This window comes from Phyllostomus discolor, chromosome 12 (assembly GCF_004126475.2).
Source record: "Phyllostomus discolor isolate MPI-MPIP mPhyDis1 chromosome 12, mPhyDis1.pri.v3, whole genome shotgun sequence".
NCBI classification, from domain to species: Eukaryota; Metazoa; Chordata; class Mammalia; order Chiroptera; family Phyllostomidae; genus Phyllostomus; species Phyllostomus discolor.
In genome coordinates this window covers 41393586-41411901 of record NC_040914.2, presented here as the reverse complement: position 1 = coordinate 41411901, position 18316 = coordinate 41393586, and the positions used below count along the sequence as shown (strand labels likewise).

The 18316-nt window shown below is 62.9% G+C and overlaps 1 protein-coding gene across 3 annotated transcripts in view; it reads left to right on the top strand.

Moving 5' to 3' along the window:
- The window catches only part of NTRK3 (neurotrophic receptor tyrosine kinase 3), a 265412-nt gene that overhangs the window by 80718 nt on the left and 166378 nt on the right, over positions 1-18316 (top strand). For all 3 annotated transcript variants that reach the window (XM_028502298.2, XM_028502301.2, XM_028502300.2), the window contains exons 6-12: positions 3319-3476; positions 4142-4284; positions 4724-4865; positions 5354-5650; positions 10655-10678; positions 11944-12008; positions 12805-12907. In XM_028502298.2, coding sequence (XP_028358099.1) covers positions 3319-3476; positions 4142-4284; positions 4724-4865; positions 5354-5650; positions 10655-10678; positions 11944-12008; positions 12805-12907 — 932 coding nt within the window. The remainder of the gene's footprint in view (positions 1-3318; positions 3477-4141; positions 4285-4723; positions 4866-5353; positions 5651-10654; positions 10679-11943; positions 12009-12804; positions 12908-18316) is intronic.

The window sequence follows — 18316 nt, the reverse complement described above, 5'->3', positions numbered from 1 at the left end:
AGTAGTGGAGAAGGAGAAAGAAGAGGCATATATTGAGCACCTAATGTGTACAAGGTCCTGTCTCATCCTTGGAACCGTCCCACAAGGGGGTATCCTTACAGCCAGCTTTACAAAGGAGAGCTCTGAGGCTCGACCATGTCAGACAACTGGTCTACCATCACACGGCTAGTACATGGGAACTCTGGGCGTCAGTGTTGGGACTGTGACCGCCATCCAGGCCTGCTGTCTCCACAGACCAGCGTTCTGTCCTTGTACCACTCAGCCATGTGCCCCACGAGACTCACGTCACCTTCCAGAAGCCGCTCTCTCGGTGGAGGACCCCCGGCGTGTCATCCAGAGGGGGAAAACCCAAACACGCGAGTGTGCCCCAGCCTTGCCCTGTGCCAGGGGCTTCCTCCTCTCCCTTCTCCCTGACTTGTGTGCGAGGAGGGCTGTGCTTGAGGCCAAGCACCTGGTCCTGGTTGTGTTTCCGTCCCTGCTTCCAAGGCCTGCTTTGGAGTCGTCGGCGCTGTTCCCATGGCGTGGGTGGGAGGCCCTTGGAGCTGGCGTTGCTCAGTGCTCCCAGAAGTTTCCGGTTATGGCAGGACGGTGTTTTTCCTTCGAGAGAAGCTGGGAGCTGCCTGTCCAGAAATCAGAGCAAGGGTCAGAGGTTGTCGTAGAGATGACACCTTAGAGAGGGAAGAGGCCTGGATTCCATCGCCCACAACATAATCGAGGCAAAGGCCGGAGGCCCCAGAGGATAGAAACTCACAGCCCAGAACCCCCCCACCCCCCGAGGTGCCCCGAGGACCGTCAGTGGGTCTGAAACAGGCTTCCCTTAGTGCCCTGCACACACAGAGCAGATGTCACTGCAGTAGATCAAAGTACTGCCTTTCCTTAAAGCAGCGGGATCGTCACTTCTGGTGCAATTTGCAGATGTAATTGGCTTGGTAAATATTGCCTCAGTATCAGTTCGAGCTGATCCTGGCCCGTGACCACTCCCACAGGCCTCTGAGAAGTCACTCAACAACCACGTTGATAATTGCATAATTATAGTAATGATCTCTGGCCTCCTTGTAGCCCCTTTTAGTTCACAGAGCGTGTTAACATGTATCACTAATCCTCATAATAGCTTTTTGAAGAAGGAACGTCGAACACAATTGTCCCCATTTTACAGAAGTGAAAACAGAGCCCCCAGAGAATTGAGTTCCTAGCTATATTGGTTCCCTAGGGCCGCTGTGAACACATCACCACAAACCTGGCGACTGAAATCCACAGGAACAGACTCTCTCACTGCCCTGGAGGCCAGAATTCCTACGTCAAGTGTCCGCAGGGCTCAGGGGAGGGTCATTGCGCCCAGCCCTTTCCAGCCCGACGGCTCCAGGGTCCCTGGGCTTGCGGAGCACCTGCCGCTGCCTTCACAGGGCGGTCTTTCCCATCTCTTAGTCTTCGACCTCTCCCTGCTGCATCTCTCGTCAAGATGCCAGTCACTGGACTCAGGGCCCACCCCCAACCCAGAGCGACCTCACCCCGGGATCCTTCGAGTGATGACATCTGTGAAGACTCCGCTTCTAAATGAGGTTCCTCACGGGCACAGGCACTGGGATGAGGACTGGGGGCACGTTTTGCGGGGGACACCACTCCGCCCGCTGCACTGGCCCGGGGCACCCAGCCCTGCCGTGTGCCTTTTCCACCGTCCGACTGCGGTCCGCAGGGGGGGCCTCTGCCGATCACTGGGCCCCTTCGGCCTGCACTCCGCTGTGATGGCAGGTCTGGGTCCCTTCCGGCACTTTCCACCACCCGGCCCCAGGACTGGCCCTGGCTGCCGCCATGCTGAGGTGGGAGAAGGAAGCCCGGGTGACGACTGGCCGAGAATCACTGCTTTCTAAACACTCGGTCTTGGCCGTGACCCCCCACACCCCCAGCAGAGGGTCTGGTGCACGTGCCCTTTGGGGGGGCTGAGCTAATCTTCTGGAAGCCCCTGGGGCCCTGCGATGAGGCCCTGGGCCATCCTGCGGCAAAGGCTGGGTGCGGCAAGCCTTGCCCTGGTGCCGTTTCATGATGCATGCGCCACCAGCATTGCCGGTGGAGCGGGGAAGCTCCGCTCCAGGTTCCTGGATGTGCCCCTGCCGCCCAGGCAGAAGCTCCGCTGCTGGAGCCTCGATCTGGTGGGCTCACCTGCCCCTGCCGGTCTGTGTCTCTGTTGGAAGCCCCCGGTCAGGACAGGAGCACGGTGCGGGGTTTGCTCCGAGGAGGGGCCACCGTGCTGGGACTCAAAGTGCTTTCTGCGGCCTGCTGTCCAGGAGATGCGTCCAGAGGGTGGCGGGGCGTAACTCAGGGTTCTTCCCCGGCTTCCAGAAGACTCTGGATGGGAGGAGAGGACCAGGTCCCGTGGCGTGTCCCTTCTGTTGGGTCGGGTCCCCGAGGAAAAGGATGGAAAGGAACAAAAATGCCGCTGGTGTGCCCGTGCTGGCGTGTCTTAGCCACCTCCCAGAGGTCTCACCTCGGGCCCCCACCAGCCTCAGCACACGCTGGCACTGCCCGCCTCCCCGGGGGCCCTGAGCGGCCGGGTGCACGGCAGGCAGGCTCGGCGCAGAGGAGGCCTGACCCAAGCACCCTCACTGGTCCAGAGTGTCCCCTCCAGGTGGACAGTTTGTATTGTTACAGGTACTTCACAGTGAGTGACCGCGTCTTGTCGAGTAGGCGCCTGGGCTAGACCAGGCTGAGTGGCATCAGGGTGTGTGTATTCAGGGGCCTGGACCCTCAGCGTCCCCCCGACAGGGCTGCCGGGTCTCCATGTAGTCCCTACACCGCAAACTCAGACCACTGCCGTGCCGCCTCAGGCCTGCCCTGGCCCCTCTCCCCTTCCCCACGCCTCCTCCCATTGCCGGGGTTCGCTGGGGGGACGTGGGTAAGGCGTTCAGCATATGTAGTGTTGGGTGTGGGTGAATCTTGGGTGTCGCTGGAGGAGAGGAGAGGAGGGGAGGGGAGGGGAGGAGGTGGGAGTCAAGCTCAGAGGGAGGGAGAGCGGTCCAGTCGCCGCCGGCCTTGGACTTGGGCTCTGAAAGCAGAGGTCGGAGCAGGGGAGCGGCCCAAGCTGACATACTTGAGTGAGTTCAGTGGAGTGGATTTCCTTTTTTCAAATGAGTTTATTAGTCTGAAACCTAAATAAATCCATGGACGTCTTAAGTGTATTTTTTAAAATTTCTTTTGTGGCCATGCTGCGCCCCTTTTCTCCGTCATCCCTGAAGAGCAGGGGGCCCCTCGGGGCCCCGGGAGGGGGCGGGCCACCCGAGGTTCAGGAGCTCCCCCCCCTTCCCCCCGCCTTCTCGCCCGCAGGAGACTGGAGCAGAACTTCTTCAACTGCAGCTGTGACATCCGCTGGATGCAGCTGTGGCAGGAGCAGGGGGAGGCCAAGCTGAACAGCCAGAGCCTGTACTGCATCAGCGCCGAGGGCTCCCAGCTGCCCCTGTTCCGCATGAACATCAGCCAGTGCGGTGAGCGAGCCGCACCCCTGCCGCGACCCACCCCAGAGCCGGCGACGCCCGGGAGCTCCGAAAGCCGGGTGCTCCTGTGTCCTCCCACTCCCCCGGCCTTGACTCTGCCCTGGGTGCAGACCTGGGTCTCACCTCTTCCCTCCCGGGCCACGCCTGTGCCTCCTGGACAGGCCCGGTGCGTCCTCTGCGGGAGCTGCTCGCCAGCCAGGCCCGGAGGGGTGCGCCTCGCATGCAGCCTCTGGACCGCCTGTGTCTGGGGCGTCTCAGGGTCTTTTAGAAAAGCCGGTTCCTGGGCCCCACACAGACTCGCCACATCAGGGTGTCTGGTGGGGTCCCAGAAATGGGGATTTCTAGCAGACGCCCCCAGGCGGGTCAGAACAGAGCAAATTTTTGAGATCCGGCTCCCCGAAGTGGAGCCACTGAGTGCTCCGACCCCCAAGTTGGTGCCCTGGAGGGGAGTCCGCTGCAGGGGCCTAAATGCTGAGTCCCGATGTCCCCTGGGGAGGTGGTGTGATGCCTAGGGGACCTGGGTGCCTTCCGAGAACTCAGGCGGCGACCTCGGAGCAGTTGTCCTGCGAGACTGGATGCGCCGCGTCCACCCCGTGGACGGAGCCCTGGTGGTCAGTGTGCGCCTGTCTTTTCCCCCTCCCCGTCCTCCCTCCCAGACCTTCCCGAGATCAGTGTGAGCCACGTCAACCTGACCGTGCGGGAGGGGGACAACGCCGTGGTCACTTGCAACGGCTCTGGGTCGCCCCTGCCGGACGTGGACTGGATAGTCACCGGCCTGCAGTCCATCAACACCCACCAGGTAGGCGTCCTGGGCTCCCGCCCAGCGGGAGGTTGGGGACCCACCACCTCTTCGTCTCAGTGAGCCAAGTCATGAATGGAAGCAAGAGATGCCCGACGAGGGGGGAAGCGTGGTCCTGTCCTTCCACGAGGAAGCACTAGACTGGGGTCTCACCCAGCTGCGGTGTTTCCTAGGCAACTCGGTGTTAAACGTGCTGGGAGGCTTCCCAGCACCTCGGTTTCCTCGTCTGTACAATGGGTACAGCGCTGCCCTTCCCTTCTCTGGGCACATGTGAAGATGACCGCGCCGTTGGCCAGAGAGGGCCTGGCCCTTGGTCAGCGCGCATTCACCGGTCAGGCCACCTTCACTGTCAGCTCAGATTGTCCACTTGATTCCTGAAGCCATTTGGGGGCGGGCATGTAGCAGTGGTTGGACCACCGCGTCTCTGTCGGGGTTTCAGACCAACCTGAACTGGACCAACGTGCACGCCATCAACCTGACGCTGGTCAACGTGACGAGCGAGGACAACGGCTTCACCCTGACGTGCATCGCGGAGAACGTGGTGGGCATGAGCAACGCCAGCGTCGCCCTCACCGTGCACTGTGAGTGGGCGCCGCGCTGGGGGAGTGGTGGTGTGGGGGGGCGGGGCACCATGCCGGGGGGCGGGGCTGAGCCAGGGCCGGGGGCGGGGCTACCAGGAGGGGCAGAAGCACGCTTCTCATCAGAGCCAGTAGGTCCTAGGCTAGCACCCGCGGCCGGGCGGCGCGCCTTCCTGTCTGTCCCTCAGTGCATGCTGTGCTTCCAACTCCGCCAGGCCTGCAGGACACTTCTAGTTTGACCCCAGGCCTCCTGTCATTAAGCCTCTGAAGGGTCGCGAGAGGGGCCCCGTAGCTGTGGTTGGGTCAGGGAGCTTGGTGAAGGCATGTCTCTCACCCTCTGCTGGGGGTGGGGGAGGGGCGCCTCTGATTTTCTCAGTCTGTTCGGAGCTGGGTGCGGGGTTAGAATTGGGATTCCCATGCGGGTTCCGGGAAGGCCGCCCCAGGACACGGGAGCCTCTGCGTGCTGGGCGCCAGCTGGCCTCTCCCCGCAGACCCCCCGCGCGTGGTGAGCCTGGAGGAGCCCGAGCCGCGCCTGGAGCACTGCATCGAGTTCGTGGTGCGCGGCAACCCGCCGCCCACGCTGCGCTGGCTGCACAATGGGCAGCCCCTGCGGGAGTCCAGGATCATCCGTGTGGAGCACTACCAGGAGGGCGAGGTCTCGGAGGGCTGCCTGCTCTTCAACAAGCCCACCCACTACAACAATGGCAACTACACCCTCATCGCCCAGAACCCGCTGGGCACCGCCAGCCAGACTATCAACGGCCACTTCCTCAAGGAGCCCTTTCCCGGTGAGGGAGGGCGGCGGCTCTGGGTGCCCGGGCTCTGTGCGGGAGCTTGGGGGTCGGGCACGCAGCTTGAGGGGTCAAGCAACACTGACGTTCACCCCATCACCATGCGTCACTGGCTAGCCACCCCAGCGGTTCGTGTCACCTAAGTAGGGTCTCTGGTTTCCAATAGCTGTCACCGTGCAAACCAAGGCCTCCCAGGAAGTACACAGTTGTGTGGGTGAGGGTGCAGCGTGTGCAGTGGAGAAAGCAGGGACTTGAGAGTTGGACAGGAAGGGCAGGGACTCTTGACTCCGATAGTTTGTTTTTCGGAGCCTTGGTTTCCTCGTCTGTGAAATGGGCACAGTCGCACTGCTCCCTTTAGAACCTGGGAGCTTTGAAATGAGTTACGGTATGTAAAGCACGCGCCACACAGGCTGTGGTGCACCGTGATGGCTCCGTGGCTGTCCACTGCGAGGGGCTCCAGCGCTGCTCCAACTCCCCTCCACACTGGACGGGGAGTGATCTGGACCTCCCCATTGGTGCTGGTCAGTAACGTGGCTGGGGCAGGGTCCGGCTTCCAGGCCTGTGTGCGTGGCTCCTTGCCTCTCTCCTGTTCTGTGCCGAGCTGACGGGCGGCAGCTGACACCCTCCGCTGTGACGTGGCTGATGTCGGCCGCACCAGGGTGGCGACGGAAGCCTTGGCAGAACTTTGAGTGTTCGGGGCGGGGGGGTGGGGGTCCTGCCTGCCTCTGTGAGGGCTAGACCATGTCAAGTGCTTTCCTGAGGTGGGAGGAGAAGAGTTTAGAGCAAGTGGTTGCTGCATCTCGTGGTGGGATTGGCAGTCAGTAGGTTCCCGTGGATGAGGCCACGGGTCTTGGATGGCCTTGGCGATTCCCACTATAACAAGCTGGATGACCTCTTGGCCTTTAGTCCCCAGAAACTGGGGGTTCTGATGAGATAAGGAGCAGAGAAAGAGAGAGGGAGAGAGGAGAGACACAGAGCTGGCCCTGTGCAGCACTCCTTGTGTGTGAAGGTGACTCAGCGTCCCCGGAGAGCGGGGGCAGCGGCTCCCGGAGGCCTCGCTCATCTCAGTGCAGACCCCGCCCCCAAACTCGGACGTCTGTAGCTGCTCCGAGAGCGAGACTTGGGGGAAGCGAGGCTGCGTGGGAAGCTTACTCCTTGCCACTGCCGCCCAGGGCGCGCTGGAGCTCAGGAGAGGCCCCGGCCTGCTGATGTCTGAGACCCTGGCCACCCCGCAGGGCGTTGTCCCTGGTGTGCCTGGTCAGAGGCCTCCAGCATCTGCCTCTGGGCCCCACCGGTGCTGTTTCGGGAGGCGGGGCAGCCCTGGCCCACACGGTGGGAGTGGCGGGCCTTGGGTGCACGAGGCTGTGCTCTCACGGCCACAGCAGGAGCCTGGGCCCATGGGCATCAAGGGCTGGTACGACCCTTGGCCTGACCTTTCCCCTCTCGTGACTGGAGAATGAGTTTTGTTGAGTGGACACTCTGCACTCCCTCGTGGGCAAGGGGTGAAGCCCCCTATTTCTCAAGGGCAGCTCCTGGGGCCTAGAGAGAGTGGGGACCCTAGGACACTCAGAAGGGTGGGTGGGCCATGCTGGGCCCCTCTGCACAGGGGATCCGGAGGGCCGGGGACAGTGGGATGCCCTGGTGGGCACGGCCTCTCCTTGGCCCTGCCTCCCTGCCGGAGGGAGCAGCTCCGCCCACCGTCCCGGCCACACAGATGTGGCCTCTGTCCCCGGGAGACACTGTAGCCCCTTCTCACCGGCCCCGGACACTGCTGTGCCCCTGCCACCTCTCCTCAGGCTGGCACTTCCCCGGGGGCGGTCCCCAGGCTGGCCCGTGCTGGAAGTCAGATTCTGGAGCACCCCCAACTCTGCGGAATCGGAAACTCCAGGGTGGGCGGGGCCTTGGCTTTAACAAGGCCCCTGGGGGGCTCAGATGCTGCGGTGCCTGTGACCTGTGGCTGCTGGGGCATTTGGGGGACCCGGTCGCCAGGAGACAGGAGGGAGGACAGGAGGGAGGACAGACTCCCCTGCAGTCGTGTCCTCAGGCCATCCCGCCCTGCCAGGGCCACCCCGCTCGATGGTTTGCTTGTTTTGTGAGACCGGAGGAAGCGGAGGAGGATGAAAAGGCAGTGACAGGGAAAAGACGGGCCAGCGTCGCTGAGTGACGACACGGATGAGCGTCCAGGAGAGTGAATTATCCAGGGGAGCAGGCAGACAGTGAGCCCCGTGCCTGCCGCGCCCGGACTCAGAGGCGGTCTGTGGGTTCCTGCGCTTCCCTTGTGCTGTGAGGCCGTGGGGACAGCACAATTATCACAGTTACCGTGTGGGCCCCTCCCGCTCCTGCACGCAGAGCGCGGACGTGGAGAACAAGGGTTGTGAGGCCAGACAGACCGAGCATGTGCGGCCCCACCCGCCCAGGGGCCTGGGCCCCGTATATTATAAGTATCACTATCTAGTCTGCAAAGTATAATTATAATTACTTATAATTATACTACTGCGTTATAATTGTCATTGCACATTGTTTGGGGCTCTTTCAATGAATTGGCCTTCGGTTCTCGTGGTGGCCGTACTAAGTGGGTGGGCGGATGGGTAGATGAGGGAGCGAGTTCTAATCTCCGATCTGTCCAGGTGTGGCATGACGCGGCAGTCCTCAGAGGGACCAGCGGCATCCACATCAGCTGAGGGCTGATGGGAAATGCAGGTTCTCCAGACCCACCCGAGACCCTTTGAGTCAGAGACTCCGTGTGTGGCAGGGTGGGTGGGCCAGTAATCTAGGTTTCTTTTTTAAAAGCATTTAAAAAGATGTTTAACTTTTCTTTTTGGAGTGGTTTGACATTGACCTCCCCCCCAAAATTACGAAATAGCACCGAGAACTTCCTCACACCCTCCACCGTGCTTCCCCGAAATGTTACCACCTTACGTGATCGCAGGGTATTGGGCCAGTGGTGCGGAGCTGTCATCGAATCTGCAGAATTATTTAAACCTTGTCAGTGGCCCAGAGCTGCCTCTTTCCTCCCTGGCACCCAGTCCAGGACTCTGCGTTGCTGAGTCACCTTGTCCTCTTTAAATCTGGGACAGTCCCCCGTCTTCCTCGGTCTCCCACGGTCCGCACACTTTTGATGAATGCTCCCTGGCTGTGCCCCAGGCTGTCTCACAATTCGGGTTCGCCTGGGGTCGCTTTCCAGTTTTGGGCGACATCATCGCAGCAGGGGTGCTGCACCCTCTGGGTCTGACTCCCCGTCCCAGCACCGGTGATGCCGGCACCTGATAGGATGCCGACCCTCGGTTGGGGGTGGGGGAGCCAGCCGGTTTCCCCGCTGCACGGTGACGGGTTTTCCCTTCGTGCTGGTAGTATGGTGTTTGGGGCTTTTGAAAACAGCTTGTTTTCCCCATCCTTTCACACGCTAATTTCAGCATTCACTGATGCTTCTCGCCGGAGGGAGCAATCACTGCTGGGGCGGGTGTCACTGGTGGATTCCCTGTTCTCCTCCTTCCTTCCGCGTTTATTCACGGGAGCTCTGCTTACTGTGCGGAAGAGCTGCCTCTTCTTCCTCACTCATCGATTCAGTTACTTATCTCACCTCGGGATGGGCTCGTGGGTGTTTATCTTGTTGGTCCTGCGGCTCATGATCCACGCGTGGGGCGCTGTAACAGAGTGCCGGAGGCCGGGTGGCTGAACTCACAGACACGGACTGTCTCTCAGACCCGGAGGTTCGGAGTCTGAGGTCACGGCCTCAGCCAGCAGGACCGGTTCCTCCCGAGGCTGCTCTCCTCCGCTCGTGCATCCCCTTCCGGTGTCCTCACGTCGTCCTTGCTCCGTGCGCCTGGCTCCTCACCTCCCCTTTCCATAGGGACACCGGTCATGCTGGACTCACTTTAACTCTCTCAGCCCTTTAAAGACTCCATTGCCAGACGCAGTCATGTTCGGACGTCCTGGGGGTGAGAACGCCCCCTGCCCATTTCGGGCGGGGGTAACTCATCCTTATTTTCTCGATCAAACTGCCCCAGCTCTGGCCCTTGAGGACCCCGTCACGTTGGCGCCTGCGTCCTTTCTCCACGCCCCCGTTACGCGTGGGCACGGTCTCACGTTCTGGCACCAGCGCGTGCTCCAGGCGCATCCTGGGCTTTTCCTGCCTGGCCCCGGGAGTAGGGACTCCTCCGAGGGGCCCCGTGTCTTCCGCCGGGGAACCGCAGCGAGCAGCCTCGCCTCGGAGTGACTCCGTTTCCCGCTGGCACTTGGAGCCGAGACTCGAATTCCGACCCGGTGTTGAGATGAGTGGGAGCCCGTTAGTTTCTTAATCTCCATCAGTCAGCCGGATTCCTTGTCTGTCGAACGGGGGCAATGCTGCCTGGGACGGTTACGAGGATGGAGTGGTGTGTTACAGGATGCGTTTCGTGCATCCCCGGGCGCAGAATCCATGTCTAGGGAGGCTGAGCTCTCGCCCTTCTGTGAGCTGGAGTCCAGACGGCGAGTGACTCCGGGTCACCCGGGGGCGGGCCAGTGGTGGGGGGCCCCCAGCACGTCCCAGTGACCTACAGCATAGCCTGCATGTAGCAGTTTGAGGAGCTTTGTCTCGAGGTCCTAGCTGGCATTCTCAGGGAGGTCCAGGCCCACCCTGCAGCATCTCCTCGGGGTCTCACGAGCCCCCGGGACCCCCGGCACTTTAGCTGCCCGAAGGAGGGCAGACTGTTGGTGAGACGTCGTGTCTTAGATTCAATTCCCCATCCCATAGTCTGCTTCCTAGGCCCTAGGCGGGCTGGGCCACTTCTCGTGAAACCGGGAGCTTTCTCTCTTCATTCCGCCCGTGTTTGGAGGACCACCCTCCTAGAGAGGTGGTGGACAGTGGGGGAGGGGTGACTTGCCAAGGACTTTAGTTTCCAGTTGCTGGGGTGACGGGGGGTCATGGGTCATGGGGGTGGGCGAGGTTGCCGCTGGGAAGAACGCAGCGCCCCCTTCTGTTCTGCACTGCGTCGGGTAATTGTCTCTCTGTCTCTTTTGTAGAGAGCACGGACAACTTCGTCTCGAGTAAGTCTGCCTTCCTTTTGCCCTGAGCCGATCTGTTCTGACCCTTCTGGTAGCTGTTGAGCCCAGACAGCCGGCTTCCCTGGTCCACCGCCGCCCCTGACCCCGGGCAGCCGAGAGCGTCGGAGCCAGCCGGGAGAGTAGAGATACTTCTCAGGCCGTTCCAAGCCCTTGCCCCTTGGGCGGCAGCTCCGTGCCTCAGTTTCCCCTGGGGGGGTGTTTCTAAGGCCAGAACGTGTTGAAAGGGGGCACGTGGGGTCATGTGCGTCCCGTAGAGAGACCCTAGTTGGCCATCTTGGCTGTTCTTTTTTTTAAAGATTTTATTTATTTATTTTTAGAGAGGGGGGAAGGAAAAGGGAAAGAGAAGGAGAGAAATATCAATGTGTGGTTGCCTCTCAAGCGCCCCCTACTGGGGACCCAGCCCACAACCCAGGCATGTGCCCCAACTGGGAATCGAACTGGCGACTCTAAGCTTCACAGGCTGGCACTCAGTCCACTGAGCCACACCCGCCAGGGTGATCTTGCCTGTTCTGGTGGAGAGAACCTGCAGCCCTGGGTCCCGCTGTGCTTCCCACCTGCCCCGAGGCCCCAGACATGGCCGGGCCCCGCCTCATGTGCAGCTGTGACCGCCAGGGTCCCCTGAGAGGCTGCTGTGTCTCAGAGGGGTCACCGAGGCTTGGTTCACGCATGACTTAGGGCTAGGACTGGACGGTCCCAGAAGGATTCGGGGTTTCAGTCTTGGGCTGTAGGAAACGTATGTGTGGGTTTTCCTCGTGTCCCTGCAGAAGGGGACCGGCCCCAGCTGTAGACAGTCCTGTTTGGGGCACCCCGTGCTGTTGGGCACCGACGTGGACACCACCTGGGGTTCTTTACTTGTCCGAGGTCTCAGAGGACTCACTTCCTTCCGGAGGACTCTGAATTGGGTCGCCTCTGGCCAAGGAGGTGACTCCAGATGGAAAGCATGGTGACCCCTGGGTTCCCACCTGCTGGGGAGCGGGCGTGTGCTGGGCCGAGGGGCTTGCTGCCAGCGTGTTTGGAAATCACGCCCTGATGGGGGGAGGGGAGGGAGAGCCTGCAGCAGAGCCCAGTCAGCCACAGGGGGCCGCCAGCACGGGGCTGGTCCCTGGGGAGGCAGGCAGTCGGAGTCTGGCCGCACGGGGGTGCTCTCCTGGGCCTGGAGGCTCGGGGCAGGGTGCGGGGGGGAAGCTGGCTCGGAGCCCCTCCTGGCCAGCAAGCCAACCCCTCCCCCTGTTCTGTTTGGTTTCCAGTCTATGAAGTGAGCCCCACACCGCCTATCACTGTGACCCACAAACCAGAGGAAGACACTTTCGGGGTGAGTGACTGCTTGGTTGAGAGGAGGGCGTTGTCAGACTTTGTCTGAGGTGCTAACGTTCCCCATTGTGCCCTTCCTCGGGACCCCAGTATTCACGGCAGACGGAAGCCGGGTTGAGGGAGCCCCTTTCGGGCGGGCGGGCCCTTCCGTGTTTGATGAGAATGACTCCTTATTGGAGGCAGACGTTGAGGGTCTGCTCCAGGCCCTGGGGCTCGGGAAAACCCCCGCTGTGTTGGGAACCCGGCAGGACCCAGTTCAGAGGGGCCTGCTCCCTGTGCATGTTCATGCAAAGTCTGTCTCGCCACCCGGAGCATCTGCCCGGGTGGCTGTGTGGAGCCCCGTGTGCCCGCACCTGCCCCACTGCCGGTCAGAGCCTGAGGTTTCTCGTGGGGAGGAGAGGAAAGGGGTCTTTTTAGAGTCCAGGTCTCCCAGAACTTCCAGGATAAGAGTATTCTGTACGTAATTTCAATGTGAATATGCAGAATTGGCTTGCTAATTAAAAGGACAACAAAATGAGAGGAGGACGCCACCTCTCTCGGCCCCTGTAGCCTCAGCTGGGCGGCCCCGAGGAGAGGGGCTCGGACCCTGCGTCTCGGGACCTGCCCGGAGCCCGCTGGGGAGTTGGTTACCTCGGTGATCCCGGGCCTCCCAAACTACTTCTTCTAAAGGCATCGCTCAAGGGCCGAGTTCTGCCAGGGCCGCCGCCGCTCCTGCCACAGGGCCCACCTCGTGTGGGCCCTCTCGGTGCCCGGAGGGACACAGGGCCCGCGCTGACTCTCGCTTTGGCCCCCGGCAGGTGTCCATCGCCGTGGGGCTCGCCGCCTTCGCCTGCGTCCTGCTGGTGGTCCTCTTCATCATGATCAACAAGTACGGCCGGCGGTCCAAGTTCGGGATGAAGGGTAAGGCGGGCCTGCCGCCGGCCAGGGTCCCCTGGGGGCGGCGCGGCTCTTTGCGATGACCAGGTGCTGTTTGAGCCCCCATCCTGGGCCCCCCGAGGGCCCCCTCCCATCTGCACCTTTGTGGTGGGTGACAAGGGACTGAATGCTGGGCTGGGGTCTGCGGGGACCAAGCCGGGGGCCGTGCGGTGTTGCCGAAAACATTTCCTAGCTGGGCGGGGGCGGCGAGGGTCATCTGGGAGGAAGCTGGATTCTCGGGCCCGTGAAGAGGACTTCGGGTTCTTTCCGTTATTGACGGGTGAAGGGGGCTCCTCACTGGAGCGAGTTGGTTCTGTTCTTGCTGCACCCGGGCCCGGGCTTGCGATGAGAAGGCGGGTGCAGGGGTCGAGGGAGGGTGGGGTCCGGCCCTGAGACGTCATCGCCTGCGCAGGGGTGCGCCAGCACGCAGCTCCACGCAGAGTCCAGGCCGGCTGCTGAGAGCAGCGTCTGCCGGCCGCCTGCCACCACACACAGCGCCCAACCCGCCCGTGGCCGGCGTGCGGGTGGGAGTGGATCTGCACCCAGGGGGGCGGGCAGGGGGGATGAATCGGCATCCCCTGCTGTTCTCTCGGACCCATCTGACCGAAGGGCTCCGAGGAGGCTGGGTACCAGTTCCCGTGGATTTCAGAAACTTGAGTTTCAAGATCTGCCCGCGGCTGGGTTTCCGTTTGTGGCTGTTGTGAGAGAGGAGACGAGGGGGCGGGCGGCGGGGGGGGGGGCGATGGGAGGTTCAACAAGCTGTGGGGCTGCTGAGCTGGAGTCAGGGCGGGGCCTCCTGGGGAGGGGAGGGGAGCCTGAAGGGTGAGCTTCCACATTTCTGCACGGGAACTGGGGTCTGCGAGGAGGGTCCCGGTCCCGGAGCTCTGGGAAGGAAGGGGGTGCGTGCACGAGATTCTCAGGGACAGTGGTCCCCTGAGCTCCCATGCAAGTGTTTTGAGTGTTTGCGCACAGCGGGGCAGAGTAGGGAGCTTGGAACGGAACTAGGTCATAGCTTTTCTTACATCCTCCAAAGGTTTGGTGACCCCCCAGCCGTAAGCTCAGAACACCCACAGGAGCACAAAAGGCAGCAGTAGCAAACACGGGCTGCCTGGCTGCCTGGCCTTCCAGAAGCCGGAGTTTCTGTGCACACGCTTCCTGCTGCTGAGGAAGCTGCACAGGTCACTGCAAGGCAGGCTGGGAAAGGCGGGGAGTCGGGAACTGCTGGTCGGGCTCCTGAGCTCCTGCCTGCTCCCCCTCCTTCTGGGGGCGGGAGGTGTGCCGGGGCCCCGGTGGGTGCTGCAGGACGGCTCCCCTGGGCATGAGCCCTGGCGAAGAGGCGCTCCCGGTGAAGTGGGGGCCCATCCGGTCACGACTGGGGGTGGTTCACGTTTTCCCCATAAACAGATGGTAACTGTGCTCTGAGCGGATGGGAGAGCCCTGCCAGAGTCTGGGTGTGGAGGGTCCGGCTCCCGCCAGCAGATCTCAGGGGCTGCCGCTGGCGTGGCGTGTCTTGTGGTCCCTCCCGTGTGACTGCTGGGGGAGGGGCCGTTGGGTGCTCTCTCCTTGCAGAGGGTGGACGGGAGGGGCTTTCTTCCAGCTGGGTGGCGGTGGGGCTGGGTGCGTCTGATGCTCCGACTGCGTTTCCCCCTCGGCTGGGGGAGAGGGCGTATCTGAGGGTCTGTGGCTGGGAGCACGGAGCAGGGGCTTGGTGCAAGGAGCACGGTGTGGACGTGGAGGGAGACCTCTGAGACCCCCTGGAAAGGGGCCTGCACTCGAGAGGAGTGGGGCCGCTGATAAGGAAGCTGCTGGTGCCCCGTGGGGGGCCAGAGGTCAAGGGCAGGGCCAGGCAGGAGGGAAACTGGGGGAGGGACTTAGGTGTCCTGGCTTCCTGCAGTCAGTCCGGTCTTCCTTTCTCGTCTTCTCCCTTCCTCTCCTCCTCTGAGTGGAGTCTGGACGGGAAGAAGGTCCCCCCGCCACGGCCCCCGCAGGGACCCTGCACTTGCCCTGGGGACTCCTGGGGGGTGGCTGCTCTCTGCACTCGCTCCCGAGAGGGGTTTCTGGGTTCCCATCCCGAGTCGGGGTCCTCGGGGCCTCGAGTTCCCCGATCAAACAAACGCCCCCTCTTTTCGGGCTTCCCCTCTCCCCCCCGCCCCCCCCCCCCCGAGGCCGAGCCCCCCGCCCAAAGCAGACTTCCAGCATTCGCTCAAGCCTGAGGGGAGCAGGTGCAGCGTGTGGCCGGTCCACAGGCCGGGCACAGACGCACGGAGGCCCACAACCCCCTCCTCCGCCCTGGACCTCGGGTTTCTGGCTGTGGACGGCGCCGTGGCGGCCTGCGTGCAGACTGAGTGCTGGGGTGCGGCGCCCAGGCCTTCAGGGGGAATCTGGGATACGGTGTGTGGGTCTCCGCTGCCCTGTCCCTGTGGGGCCCTGCGCTGTGCGGTACATGGTCCTAGATGTCCCACACCGTCCCCACGGGTCCTGTGAAGGGTGGACGGCTCTCTCTCTCTCGCTCTCTGTCTCTCTCAGGTGCCGGGGCACCTGCTGGTCTCTGGCACGGACTCTTCTGTTCGAAGGGAGATAAGACCCCTGGCTTTCGTCTGCTACAACGTGTTTTCCTCTGTGGCTCTTCCTGGCAGGCCCCTGCATCCTGTTCAGCCGGGACAGGGGCGGCCGCTGTGACCCGTTTTGATTCTGGCCGTGGAGCACCACTGTCCTCATCTGTGTCATTGCCCTCCGTTCCCGCAGGGCGGACAGCCCTTTGACACCTCCGTGTGCATGTTCTCAGCCGTCCGTGCCCGGCTCCGCGTGACAGCCACTGGTCCTGCAGGCGTCGTGGGTGTGACCAGGCGCTGGGGCTTGTGACGGCCCCGGTAGCGACCTCACACCTGGGAACGATAGTTCAGGATCGGAGGCAGCGAAAGGGGTTCTTGGAAACCAAGTCAGATCCGTGCTGATTTTTGCTCTTAGGAAATTCACACACTTCCACATTTTATTTTTCCTCAGATGTCCCGGTGACACACGCCCTCCCCGATCCGGACATCCTACGGGATCCTGGCCCCCAGATGGAAACTGGGGTGGAGGGTGGGGCCGCCGACCTTTCCTCCAGTGCTCTTTGCCCCTGCACTGCTTGCCCCGCCGAGGCAAGCCATGGCTCCGCTCCCCGAACCACCCGCCGCCTCCTCGTTCTTGTGTCCCTGAGTCTTCTGTGCATCCTGGGGGCCCTCCCGTGCTGCGGTGCCCAAGCCCTGCACCCGTGTGGTGCCTGCTCCCTTCTGTGGGCTCCCCAGAGGTGTCAGGACATCCAGGAGTGGCCTTCAGAGCCGTGGGCAGCAGAGCAGAGCGATCCACTCACCTGTGACCAGGAAACACGGAGTGGACCGGGGAGAAAAGCCACATGCTGAAAATAACAGCATGCCAGCCAGCGGCTGCAAAGCCCCGGCCCCGGCTCCTGGCCACAGCAGCGCCTCTGCTGCTGGGCCTTCTGCACGGGGACAGGCTAACCGGGACTCCGAGGACCCTGGTCCTGTCAGTGGGTCTGTCTGCCTCCACAGCTGCGTGCACGGTGCCAGCCACAGTTAGCACCAGGGCTGCCGGGAGCCCCCTGCCGAGGGTCCCCCTCCCAGGGAGCGGCAGAAGGTCCTGTATTTCTCCAGCCCCTGAGAGCCACATGCCTGCCCACAAACCAGGGGCAGACTCCCCTCCAGCCGCGGCACACTTTCTTCTTATCAGTTAGTAAGCCGCTTACCCAGCCTTGGGAGGACGCCCTGCCCGGCTGCAGGTTAATGGGGCCTTTTGTGGCCGCGTCTGGCTCTCTAATCCGCACTGCTCTGGCCGTCTCTGCAAGCACACAACGCCCGGGAGCAGCACGGTGCGCCCTGGCACAGGCTGTGTTTCCAGTTTCCTCCTGAGGCCCTGGCTGGCAGCCACCTCCCTCGGGGGGAAGGGGGGCTTGGGTCAGGCTCAGAGTGGGGCAGAGACGGTGGGACGCGGCCATTTCCACGCATGCACCACCCAGCATGCACCACACTGAGCTCGGGGGCTGCTGGTCGCCCCGCCCCATCGTTCGTGTCTCGGGGAACGGGCTAGAAGTCAGACACGTTAGTCCTTCATTCGTGACCCCTTCCTCCCCTTCTCCGGCCCCCTCTTTACCCCAGCCCTGTCCTTGTCCCTGTCCCCGTCAGCCCCCGAAGCCGGCCCGCTCCGTCTCTGGCCACTCCCAGTCCTCCATTCTCCCCGGGGGCTCTCTCGCCGGACCCCCTGCACCCCTCTGGCTCTGGCCCTTCCGGTGTGTGTCTGCACGGCCGAGTGTCAGGGGCAGCTTTGCCACGGAAATCTGCTGTGTCCCGCTGTGCGCCCAGACCCCCCAGGCGTGCCCCTGCCCTTAGGAGAGGTGCCGACCCCCAGCAGCCCCCGCCTAGTGCAGCCTGCCCCTATGCCCTCACCTCCCCTCGCTACGGGGGTTTCTGCTCCTGCCGCGGGCCTGTCCCCTGCTGCTGCCGTGCTGGGTGCTCCGTCCGCCACGCCCGTGCCCGGGCTGCCGCAGAGGGTCCCCACGGCACAGCCGCGCGAGCTCCCAAGTCTCCCTCAGCTCAGTGCTCACTCCCCCGAGCACGCCTGCCTGCCTGGCTGCCCAGAGCAGGGGCACCCCTGGGACTGGCCTGCGTGGCATCACCCACCTCCCCGCCCCAGCACCTCGCCCAGGGGTGGGGGGCCTGTCTGCTGAGTGTCTGCCTCAGCCGGGCCCGCAGGCTGGCTCCCCAGCACGACCGGCGCTGCCCCGGGCAGGCGGGTGCGAGGATGTGTTGTGGCCACCTTGGGCTTTGCCCCCCGAAGGGTGCAAAGGGACCTGGACTCCTTCCCTGACCACCAGCAGCCCCAGTTGTGTTGCCATGGTGACGGGGGGCCATGTGATCTGGGAGAGTCTCCTTCGGTGCCCATCAGATAGAGACGGTAATATTCTCCTCCAGCGTGCAGCTCTCTTCTCCCCTCCTCCCACGCAACTCCCTACGCTCTCGCGGCCTGTATCAGGCCCTCTCCCCCCTCACGCCTCCTCCAGGGCCCGCCGCCTCATGCGGCATCGGCATCGGGTGCACCGGGCGGCTTCCTCCTGCGTCCCCACCACCGAGGCCTCTTCCCGACCCCCGTTCCCGGTGCTCGCTGCCGCTCAGAGCGCTGAGAGGCCCGGGGTCCGGTCCCGGCTCTGCTGCTCGGGCGCCGTGGCACTTATGTGACTCATGAACTAGTCCGGGCTCCCGTTTCCTCGGCTGATGAACGACAAGGATAATTCTTAGTAGGCAAGGTTTTATGAGAATTAAATGAAATTATGTATATAAAACAATTAGCTCAGTCCCCAGCCATGTAGGAATCAGTCAGTGAGCGTGGTGATGGGGAGGG